General features: G+C 39.9%; 1 protein-coding gene across 1 annotated transcript in view; it reads right to left on the bottom strand.

Annotated features, from left to right (window-relative positions):
* Positions 1-3060: 3060 nt before the first annotated feature.
* The window catches only part of CPM (carboxypeptidase M), a 63445-nt gene continuing 54222 nt past the window's right edge, over positions 3061-12283 (bottom strand). The window contains exons 8-9 of the mRNA XM_019748976.2: positions 9089-9237; positions 3061-7192 (exon numbers count right to left, since the gene is read on the bottom strand). Of these exons, the coding sequence (XP_019604535.1) occupies positions 6938-7192; positions 9089-9237 (404 nt within the window). The 3' untranslated portion in view covers positions 3061-6937. The remainder of the gene's footprint in view (positions 7193-9088; positions 9238-12283) is intronic.

The raw sequence follows: 12283 nt of genomic DNA, 5'->3' as shown, positions 1-12283 counted from the left end.
GTGACAGCACTAGCTGGGTGGGGTGTAGTCCCAGGGAGTCATGAGACGTGGCTGGTGGTTTTTACAAAATTAGTGCAGATTCAGTTCTTATGCCGGTGCCCAGCCTGTGACTACTTCTCACAGCACTCTTAGAACGCCACAGCCAGCCACCACTTGCCTCAGGCTGACAAATTCCTGAGAGCTGCCCAAGGGTGGCTGTGGTGCAGGTTTTGGGTCACTGTCCACAACCAAAATCTCCCCGGGCCGTCGGCCCTCTGCTGTAAAAGGCCTCTGTGGCTTGTCGGGCAGGGCTAGCCACCTAGGTGCCCAGAGTGCCCCTGGCAGTGCAGCTCTAGGTGGGCGGAGTGGGGTTCCAGGGAGCTAAGGGGTATGGTTGGTGGTTTCTACAAAGTCAGTGCAGCCTCAGCTCCGGCACCAGTGCTGGGCCCACCACCACCCCTCAAAACCTCCCTGAGAACACCATGGCCAACCACTGCCTGTCTCAGCCCCGCAGGCTCCTGAGAGCCGCCCAAGGGACGCTCTGGCGCAGGTCTTGGGTTACCGCCCACTAGCGAACGTTTCCCAGACCACCACCCAGGCTTCAGCAGTGGGTAGGGTGGGGCCAGCAGCCCAGCAGTCAAGAGTGTCCCAGGCGATGTGGCACCAGCTGTGCAAGGGTGGGTCCCAGGGTGTCATCAAACGGTGGTGCGCATATGCGGATTTTACCAGACCAATGCAGTCCCAGACTTGGCCCTTTGGGTGTGGGCTTAACACTGAAAATATGGTGCCCTCCTATAGGCCACAGGTGTGTCAGGCTCCACACAGGGACAGCAATGGCTCCTGTTCCTCCAGCTCCTGCCCCGAAGCCACGCAGCTTGGTTCTTCCCCGCATGTCTGTCCCTGGGCCTCCTGAGCTGCTGCCCCTCCACCAGAGACCAGGTGAGATTCCATGAGCAAGTGAGTCCGTGTGCTGGCTTGACAAGAGGGTGTCTGGGTTTCCAGCCACCCTCTGCCCCACTGGGAAGGGCAGAGTCCTTGCTGATTTTCACTGCCAGATGGTGTGGGAACTCCTCTTCCTGATGCAGGACCCCTGGTTTGGGCAGCCCGGCATGGGGCTGGGAACCCGCCCTCTTCAGGGGGGACCTGTGCCACCAAGGTGTCGCAGCGTTCAGCCACTGTCTGTGGGTTCGGGGTCAGCCTGCTTTGATTTCCCTGCCCTCCTACCAGTCTTGATTTGGTCTCTATATCCTCGGTTATAGGGGTTCTGTTCAGCTAGTCTTCAGATGATTTTTGAGGTTGATTGTTCTATACTTTATTTGTAATTTTGGTGTGATCCTGAGATGTAGTAGGCATAGCATTTACCTAATCTGCCATCTTGGACCTCGCCCCTGTATTGTTTTTATAAGAGGCATGGGAACACCAAATCTTTAGTTAAGCACTTTTTTACCCACAAGGTGGAAACACCACATTGGGTTCTCTGAAGGCATCCACTGATGGAAGACCCCTAACAGTATAGACAGAATACTCCCAGAAGAGATTGCTGGGCTAGAGAGCAAAGTAATGGTAGTTGTATTCTCAATTAAATCAAACACAAGCTTCACATTTTCGTCCTGAAATCCTTCACTATTGGCCCTTCAGAGCATCATGAGATAAATACTATGTATAAAGACAGTATGCATTATTGTTGAAGTACAGATATCTTTGATCAATTAGAAAAAATGTATTTGATCTAAGTTAATCAACTGTTAGTTCAGTATAAACTCTGGAAATCTTTAGTGAATATGTAAGATGTAATTGTGTAAACTGGTGCTTCTAAAATTTGAGGTTTCATTCTTTAAGTTGCTTTTCATTATTAAACTAGTGAATAGAAAATTTCAAAATGGACTAATCACTTGTTTATATTTTCTTTTACTTTTCCTCCCTATGTTTAATGTTTTAAAATTTAGTTGATTTAAAAATTGTACCTTGCTTTTTTTTGGGGGGGTGGGGAGTAATGGATGCTTTAAGGAGCTGCAAATTTAAATATTGAAGTCTAGCTAAAATACAGTAGGAAATTTCTGCGAAGGGGTTCCTATGTAATGAATTCTCTTTCAAAAATAGAAAAACATCCCAATTTATTTTCTAAATTGAGATATTTATTACTTTTTATAAATTGGTGTCTATAAATTTGCTATGTCCTACTCAGCGTTGTCTCATTTAAAATTACTTTTTCAGCATGTTTCAGAGGGCAGACATAGACGTAAGCCCAACTTCTTTGTCCTATGACTAGGAATTCGATATCAGGGGTTATATTGATGAAGCATTAGGGCTGTTAATTTTCCAATTCCTACAGGAGGCAAATTCTTTGTTTATAAGGATGCTGTTTCAAAAGCACTTTATTATTTAGGACACTTATTTAGCAATTTATTTAGGACAGAAGACTTCTCCCTATATCATCATTTCCCAAAATGTGTTTGGAAATCTAGGAAGGTAAGTTCTAAGGGATGGTACTAAGCTAAATTATTTAAGAAAATGGTTCCATGGCCAAGTATGTTTGGATGATTTCTTGCATGAGTTCTCAGACCCTTTACTACCGTGTTTCCCCGAAAATAAGACCTAGCCGGACGATCAGCTCTAAGGCATCTTTGAGCAAAAATTAATATAAAACCCGGTCTTATTTTACTATAATAGACCGGGTATAATATAATAATATAATACCGGGTCTTATATTAATTTTTGCTTCAAAAGACGCATTAGAGCTGATGGTCTGGCTAGGTCTTATTTTCGGGGAAAGAGTACATTAACGTGCCTTGTGAATTTTCCAAAGGTCTTTTTATTTTATTTTTTTAACAGAATACACAGTTCATCTTCTGCCCCAGGTACAAATTAATTTGGAGTATAACATTAGGATGGGTAATACCACATAGAAACTGTTCTGAAAGGACTACTGAGCTTTGAAGAGTTACTGCAATATTACTGCCAGATAAAATGTCATTTGGTCTTTCCCAGGCTTTATTTCGTGATAATCAGTTCTCTCTAATATGTGGACTTTGTTACACTTGCGTATTTGTTTTCAAGGTAATGTAATGGAAAGAGACAGCATTCGTTGTTTACATGAATATTAATTTATTGAGAATAAACATTCTAGATTTACTGCATTCGGAGGTAGTCATGGCCAATACTCAGTAAAACTTTATGGTCTTAGATGATTTATACATTTTAAGTTCTTAATTAGAAAGTCAGAAAACTTATAAAATCATCTGTGAAACATCTATAAATGGCTGTGGAGAAGTTCATATGCTAAAGTATGATAAAATAGTTTGCAAGCAATACAGTATAATATTTGCTTATTAGTGATATAAAGTCTATAATGAAGTTAGACTTCAAACTTCTGTTTTAGGGGTTAACTAACAATTTTTTTGCTCTTTAACCATTTTCTCTTTCCCCTCTAAAGTCATGAGGAAGATAGAAGGGATTTGTCATAAAATAGACATCAACTGTAGTTTCACCGTGTGCAATAAGACTCAGACTTCTCATTAAGCATCTTAATCCAGTTGCGACGAGACAATATGCTATGCTCATTTTTCTGGATTCCCCAGGAAAAGATATTTCCAGTCAAGTGTTGGATATTGTTACTTTCTAAAGGTAGAACAAATGCAAATTTGCTTCTGGAACAAAACGCTGATTTCTTAAGACTTTCAGAAATGTTGAGTAGAGGCTTTTTTTTTTTTTTTTTTTTTTTAACATTTCTGATATCCAACAGCTCGTCTGAATGTGATAAATTAAGCACCAAAATCAACACTGACTTATCTGCAGGGACTTAACATTACTCTAAAATATTCCCCACCATTTACATGTTAACATCATAATTTGAGTAGGTACATCAGAAAAAGTTCATGAAAGTTTCCTTAAATATTACTAAATGACCATTCCAGCTAACCAATTTGTTTTCAGACCAATTCTGTTTGTATCTGAGGCAAAAGATTTGGTCTTTAATAAGTTATACCGCCTTCAAAATATTTACCACCTCAGGGTTAATTATACTTCCTCTACCTGAGCAAGTACAAAAAAATGGCACCAAAATGTGACTTAACCACTGCTTCTGACAGTCAGAGAATCGGAGTCAAGCAGAGGTCTTCATTTTACAGGTAAGGAAATTGAATGGGGTGGGTTTGAACCCAGGGCTCATTAGAAGACAGCGTTAGAAGACAGCACATGGGAATAAAATTACCATTTTATTCCCATGTGCTGTCTTCTAACGTGAAAACCTTTACCATCTTGGTTTCTGTATACAAAGAGTTCTACAGAACCTGAGGAGCACATGAGGGTGGGAACAGTCGGAAAGATGTTAACACAGGGCAATGTGGGGATCTGGTCCGACTATAGTCAGAATTCTATTGTGGTTTCTCTGGATTAGTGGAGGGTGTAGCTGGGATGCTATGGTGCTATTCCCCTTGCTGCAAACTACTTTTGAGCACAGAGCCCTTGCTGCAAAATAAGTAGCGCAAACCTGCTCTGAATTAAATTCAGGTTGGTTTAGATTTTGTAATCATCTCCAAAAAAAATTGTCTAAATGATTTTAAGTTTGATTCTGATAAAATTCCTGATTTTAAAATTGTTTTCTTAAGAAATTTACATTAAGGATCATGAACCAATTCAGATTTTGGTTCACATCCCTTCAAAAATTTCCTAGAAAAGGAAAAGTTAGAACTCAGAATGCTGGATTGGAAAATTGTTTGGGACTTGATGGTAAATCAAGCCGAATTTTATATACTTTTATATGTATGTAATACGCCAAGATCATTTTCTGCAATGTTATAGTAATACATAATTTCGAGTATATAATAAATTAAGGCTGGTTTAAATAAAAATGATCAAGATATTTAGGTTATTGCCCAATTTAAAAGTGATTAAAAGACGATAAATTCTGTGTATATTAAACATGCATGATTTTTGTGCACAAGAATAATTCCTAAATGCCCACATATCTCCTATTCCTTTGTGGTTCTTAAGCATTTGCCAAGCTCATTACAGTTTCATTTCTAGATCCTACAGAAATTTCAATGTAAGAGCCAAGGAAACTCACTTTCCATAAGCAATACACAGCACTTAGAGATCTGCTTGTACTTTCCTGCCCTTTAATATTACATATAATGTTTTAAGTTAGGCTAACTCGTTAAAGTGGAGAACAATTGCTTTATATTTGAGTACTAATGGTAAAAATTTTGTTTTCTGATAAAAGGTAGCTGTAGTGTTGTTAACAGGTAACATAATATCTTTACTATGAACCTTAGGATAAATGCAAAGTCTTGTAAAAGCACCCTATTTGAATTTATTTCTTGATACATATATGAAAACACGGTTACTGCTGAGCTGGAAATTGGCAAAGCATGGGTCCTAGTTTCATAAAATGACTCAAAGCTCTATACAGTTTCTGGGGAGAGATTGGGAGTAGCAGATTGCTGGAACCCTTCATTCATTCATTCATTCATTCATTCATTCATTCATTCATTCAGGTCCTAATATGTTCTAGGCCCTGAGGATATAAAAGCTAATTTTCAAACAAATAGCCCTTGGTCTCAAAGAGCTCACACTTTACTAGAGAAAAATCACATGTGGAAATAGAGGATCATAATACACTGTTCTAAATCCAATCATAGAGGCAAACTGTTTAATGTGGGAAGCAAAGAGGAAGGGCCCCCAGAACGACTGGGCGGGGGTGAAATGGAAAGAAATGGGATGATGGTCACACCACAGCCTCCCTGGGGGAGTTGGTACCTAAACTGAATTTTAAAGGAGGTGGAAAGAAAACGTAGTGGGTCTGAATGGCATTCCAGACACGGGGGACACAAACAGGACAGTATGTGTATAGGAACCACAAGCAGTTGATTGTTGATTTTTGTTTTAAACAGACCCCTTTCCCCAGTGCTGTGTGGAGGATGGATCAGAAGAGGAGAAGGCTGGGAGCCAGACACCAGGAAGGCTTTGCTGTGGCGCAGGTGAGCTACGATGGCTGAACCTCGGCAGTGTTAGCAGGCGTGGAGAGAGGGTAGAACCAGTCAACGTTTGTAATGAACATCCGTCTTTAGGGACTGACTGACTATATGGATGAAGGAGGGAAGGAAGGAGGAAGGATGACTCCCAGGTGTCTAGTTTGGTGGGACCAGTAACTGAGAGAAGACAGGAGGAAGAGCAGCTCGAGAGAAAAGCATGTCCAATTTTCGACATGAGTTTGAGGTACCTGTGTGTCACACCCAGGTGGATGTGTCCGGTGGGCAGCTGGATGTAAGTCTGAAGCTCAGGCAAGATGCTACAGTTATACATTTGGGGGTGATCAGCAAAACAGGCCTGTGGCATCTGGGTACAGAAAGGCAGGGGCACTTATTTACCTGTTTTGGGGCTGCAAGCAGCAACCTGTCATCCCATTCGGCCCATATTTTCTTGGGCCACTGAGACATGGTTGCCTGTTTTCTCTCAAATTTCCTTAGAACATTGACAAAACTAAATATTCCCAGTCCTGCCATCAGGTTTCCCTGCCCTGAGAACTAGTTATATATGGCACTATGTCTTCACATATAGCACTCATAGCACGGTCTTGTATATAACAGGTGATCAATAAATGTTCATCTTCATTGCTTACATTCATCTGGCCCTCTGTATACAAAGATGGCTCCTGGCTTTTCCTTGCACGAGCTTCTTTTTTGCTTCTCAAGTTTAACTTCTTACAAATTTCTAAGACTACTTTAAAATTAAGTGTAAGTAAGTGGGTAGTACTTGATAGGGAGGTGGCTTCCATTCAAGATGAAATCATTTCCTTTTGTTATCACCACACGTTGCTTGCTGCAGGATTTGGAGACAATGGTTTATCTTCTTAGGGAAGGACCAGTGGAGTTTGTCCAGTTGTCCCACAGAGGGAGTTAGATTTGCAGTAACCTGGCATGAGTAATCCCTGATTCCAGGTGGTGATGGGGGTTGAGTTTCACATTTTGCTATATTTGAACAATACGTGAAAAAGAGTCACTAAAAATAAGAACAGACTAGGCTTTGTTGCAGCTGAGTGGCTTGGCAAATTTCTGTATAGAGGAATCGTAGGACATGGAGGATTTGATACTGGGATGGAATCCAACTGCCCTCTGAATGGAAATAAAATATCCTTTTTAAGAGCACTGAAGTCCTGGGATTTTTTTGGAATGATCACCTTTGTGAGGTGTGGATTGTGTCCAGGGACTGTAACCTGAGAAGAAACAAGAAACAATTATCTGAGTGATTTCAGATGTTTCGTGGTGCCAACACTGAAAACACTGAAATCCACCCCTAAAATGCACTCTTTATGAAACACATGTAACGATCTGCCCGGCCTCCTAGGCTAGTAACCGCTTCAGTCCTGCTCGCTGAAAGAGTTATCCAGTGTCTGTTGATATGGGCCATAGTTAATGCTGTTTTTCAAGGACTTACAAAGTGCCATAAAGACAGGTCCCTTATCTGAAGATGTAAGTCAGGGGAAGGAAGCAGTAGACTGATTCGACCCCATCACTGTCATGGAGAGCAGAGGTAGAGTTGCCTGTTTCGCTTTGTCCCACACCTGTACTTCCTATGCTGACGGGGTATCAAGATTACTCATAAGTGGAATTCTTTATTCAATTCATTCCATTTTCCTTGCAGCTGACCTAAGTGTACAAGTTTCTTGCTTCCTTAAAAAGCTTTGATTGTTCCCTGGTTTTATTCACAGGGAGTCTGAATCTTCAGCTAGATTTGTTTTTTTTGTTGGTGGAAACAGGCCAAATGCTAAACTAATTTAAGACCATGTCTACTGAGAAATGCTTTTATTCTATATGGTGGAGAGAGAAAAGAATGGGGAATAACATTTGCATAACCATTCATTGGTATGTATTTTAGCCATTCATTTCGGCTTCCAAAGTCTTGCCTTCCAATCTTGTCCTAGAACCAGTAGCTAAGCTGACATGTACTGCATTAGTCTAACTAACTAGACATGAACAATTCATAACTATACTATCAAGGTGTGGTTTATTTATGGGATTACATAGAAATAATGTAGATTCACTACATGGAAAACTCCTTTTTTCCTAGAATGGAAATGTCACAGTAAATAACAGGAAAATAAAGGGCCTTTTTTAGGAAGAGAGACACGCCGAGTTGGTTTTCCAGCTCGGTCGATCTTCTCAGTAGGAGGAGAGGTTCTCAAGAAGAAGATTAGCAATTGATGGGCCCCACTGCTGGGCACTGGGGGGTAACCTATGGAGCAGGGAGGCACTGACTTCTATAGAGTTTTATAAACTGAAAACCATGCCTTTATTATGTCCTAAAGATGAAATAATGAAATACAAAGCCAGTTTTTACTGCAGCATAGATGACTGCCTTCTCCTAGGCGGAACTGCTACGATTGGCATCAGATCCACTGGTAAAGTAGAAGAATCTGGAGTGTCTTAGAGAAAAGTCATATCAGAGAGAAAGAGGCACAATCTGGCCAACTAAATCAGGTACTTATTCATTTAGTTCATTTACATATACCTACTCGGGCTCAAACTAGTCCATGCTTCCAACTAGGAAGAAATGACTCAGAAACATGCATGTTAAACTAGAATTAAAACCTGAAATTTTACTTGCATCCATTGGAAAACTCACTATCATTTGTGTAGGAAAGTGCTGCAAAATGTGTATAACTTTCTTAATATAGTGGTAAAATTGGTGGATCAAATTTTATTTAAAACAGAATTCTACAGATCTTGTATCTCAGTCTATTTTTTTAATAGCAGAAGTTATGTTTCATGGAATGGGCATTAAAATGATATTCCATGAAGCTTGGAAGTACTTTGGTTATACTGTTTAATTATTACTATTAATAAGGTTTGTTCCATTTTTATAGCCAAGTAGGATTTGGCTTCTATTTAAAAAATTGCCAGCGGGGGAAAAAAACCATGATTCTTTTGGTTGGTTCCTATGATTCTCACCTCTCTCACTTCCTGCCAGACACAAGTCTGATGTTGTCCTTTCCGTCTGTCCTGATGTACTACTTTTGGACTTTTCAGACTTATTTTAGATTCCTGCTGAGTGAGGGAATATTATGAGTTTTATAGTATTTTAATAACAATAACTAGAACTGTATACTTACATTTAGTGTATATGACCCAGGCAAAAGCAGGAGATAATACTCTCCAAATTTGTTGGTTTTATAGGGGCAGATATGTTTTCTGTCTTGGACTTCTACAATTACATTGGGTAATGGATTTCCACTCTGATCAAAAACTTGACCCTTTACACCTGCAAGACAAAAAGAATTAAATATCAATACCATGTTTTATGGCATATGAAAAACATTCGTGTAATTATTTAAGAAAAATATGTTCCCTCCTCTTCTATTTTTTTGGAAGAGTTATATGGTCTTGGGCTTTTGTTTGCTGGGAGGTTTTGATTACTAATTCAATCTCCTTACTAGGAAAAGGTCTGTTCAGATTTTCTATTTCCTCATGACTCAGTCTTGGTAGGTGTATGTTTCTAGGAATTGAACCATTTCTTCTAGGTTGTCAAGTTTTTTGGTGTATAATTGTTCATAGTAGTCACCACGATCCTTTGTGTTTTGTGGTATCAGTTGTAATGTCTCTTCTTATATTTTAGATTTCATTTGAGTCCTCTCTCTTTCTTGGTGAGTCTAGCTAAAGGTTTGTCAATTTTGTTTATCTTTTCAAACAACCAACTCTTAGTTCTATTGATATTTTCTATTGTCTTTATATCTCTATTTTGTTTATTTCTGCTCTGATCTTTGTTATCTTCTTTCTAATAACTTTGGGCTTAGTTTGTTCTTTTCTTGCTTCCTTTTTTTTTTTTTTTTTTACTATCCATTAAGAAATTATTGTGCTTAGTTAGTGTTACTACTTTTGTCTTTTAACCTTCATACTAGTTTTATAAGTGATTAACCTGCTACCTTTACAACATTAGGTTATTCTGAATTTTACCAAATATTTACCTTTACCAGTTAGATTTATACTTTGATTTGTTTTCCTGTTACTAATCAGTGTCCTTTTGTTTCAGCTTATAGAAGTTCCTTTAACATTTCTTGTAAGGCCGATCTAGTGGTGATGAACTCCTTTAGCTTTTGCTTGTCTGGAAAACTCTTTGTCTCTCCTTCAAGTCTGAAGGACAACTTTGCCAGGTAGAGTACTCTTGGTTGGCATTTGTTTTTCCTTGTAGCACTTTGAATATGTCAGGCGACTCCCTTCTGGCCTCCAAAGTTTCTGTTGAAAAATCTACTGATAATCTTATGGGTCTTCAGTGGTGTGACTTGTATTTGGTGCTGTCTTCTATTTTCCATTTCTTCGTTGAAATTCTCATTCTGTTCATGCATTGTTCTCCTGATCTTGGTGGTCTGTGGGCATCGTTATGGTCATTGTTTGAACTCTATTAGGTAAATCACTTACCTGGATTTCACTGAGTTCTTTTTCTGAGGTTTTATCTTGTTCTTTTGTTTGGAACATAGTCCCTTGTTACTTTATTTTACTTTCTGTTGGTGTCTATGCGTTAGATAAAATAACCACCTTTCCCAGTCTTGAAGGAGTGGCCTTGTGGAGGAGACAAATCGTATCCTTCAACCCTATCCTAGCTCTTGGTTGCCTCTCAAATCTTTGTACTTATCCAAGCAGCCTACTTTATTCTTAGTGGATCCCAGTACTTAAGGATGTACCAAGAACTTTTAGTGTCCCAAATGGGAGGTTCTCAGTCAGCACTTAGGTTCAGGATGATTGGAAGCCAGACCCTCAGGCAGCAGCTTTTAAAGTCTGCAAATCTACCTCTTTCCGGGAAAGACTTGGAGGTGGGCATTTCTGTGTGCTCCCACTGCACTGAGCCCTGGGGTGATAGCCAGTTAAGAGCCATTTCTTTGTTTGCTAATGTCCTATTGAATTGGTGAACACAAGCTTGCTGGCCCCCAGAGCCAGGCAATCAAGGGTTAGCCCACGGCAGCAGCCACAGAAACTGGGACACCAGATGAGTGCACAAGCTCCTTTCTGGGAGATACTGGTGACCTGGAGGGAGGTGGAAGGTGAGCACACTGTGCCTGTCAGGTTCCATCTTTGGAGAATAGTTCAGTAGACCCCTAGATGTGGGTTAAATTAGATGCCTGCCCCTCAGGCTGAAGCTTTAAGACAAGCAAATAGGCCTCTTTCTCAGAAAGACAGCACTGTTTTCAGTTGACTGCCTCTGCATTTGTTGTGTGCTGGGGTGTAGCCAGGTGAATCTGTGTGAGCCCTTCTAGAACAGTTTCTGTTAGCCTTGTGGTTTCTCGTGGGAAAGGCCCAAGGCTTTCAAAGCTAGATGTTTTGAAGGCTCATCTCTCTGGTGCAGGTCTTAAAAGTTGGGGAGCCAGATATGGGGTTCAAAGCCTTCACATCTCGGGAAAAAGCTCAGAGTTGTGAGTTCCTTCCTGATTGTGGGTCGCCATATCAGGAATAAGGTTTATAGTGAGATTATCTCAGCCTCTCCTCCCATTTCCATGTGGGTTCTTTTTCTCATTCACCTGATGTGTAGGAATCTATTAGTTTTTGGGTTTCTTTCACAGAAATCTGTTCCACATGTAGCTGTAGATTTGGTGTGTCTGGGAAGAAGTGGGTTCAGGAGCCCACTGTGTCGCCATCTTGAACCCGAACTTGGTAAACTTATTTCTGATATATCTCAAAATATAGTCAAACTACCAATGGAATATCAAAATGAGAGCACATAAATGACAGTCTAAATCCAGTCCTGTCATTTTCAAGTTGTTTCCTCAGTCACCAAACTGTACTACAACATTACCACAGGTGGATTCCACAAAATCCTAAACAAAACTCAAAATACCAATGTATTAATTTACAGTAAGATACTTATCTATGCAAGGGACTCAGTAGTTTTGTGGTCAGGTAAACTACATGGGAAACAAAATTATAATTGTGAGGTTGCTTGGAAGCATGGAATTGATTGATGGGGTCTTATTATTAATGACATAGCAAACATTTACTGAGCAGTTAGTATACTTTAGGCTCTATGCTAAGTGCTTAATGTGCATTTTTTCACTGAATCCTCACATCAACTCTATAAGGTAGGCAATGTTATTGTCAATTTTACAGATGAGGAAACTAAGGCTTTGGATTATTAAATAACATTCTTAAGCTCACATAACTAAGTGGCAGAGCCTACCTATAAATTCATGGTAGTTCCAAATCCATGCCCCTCACCTCAAAATTTCAGGAGTAAAGTTAGTAAAAGGCCATTTATATTTTAAAACTCTTCTCATTTTAAATTCTGTTTCACATTCTATTTTGTTCACTCCCGTGACAAA

This window comes from Rhinolophus sinicus, linkage group LG02 (genome assembly GCF_036562045.2).
Source record: "Rhinolophus sinicus isolate RSC01 linkage group LG02, ASM3656204v1, whole genome shotgun sequence".
NCBI lineage: Eukaryota > Metazoa > Chordata > Mammalia > Chiroptera > Rhinolophidae > Rhinolophus > Rhinolophus sinicus.
The sequence above is the reverse complement of the archived record's forward strand: the minus strand, read 5'-3'. Positions and strand labels throughout refer to the sequence as shown.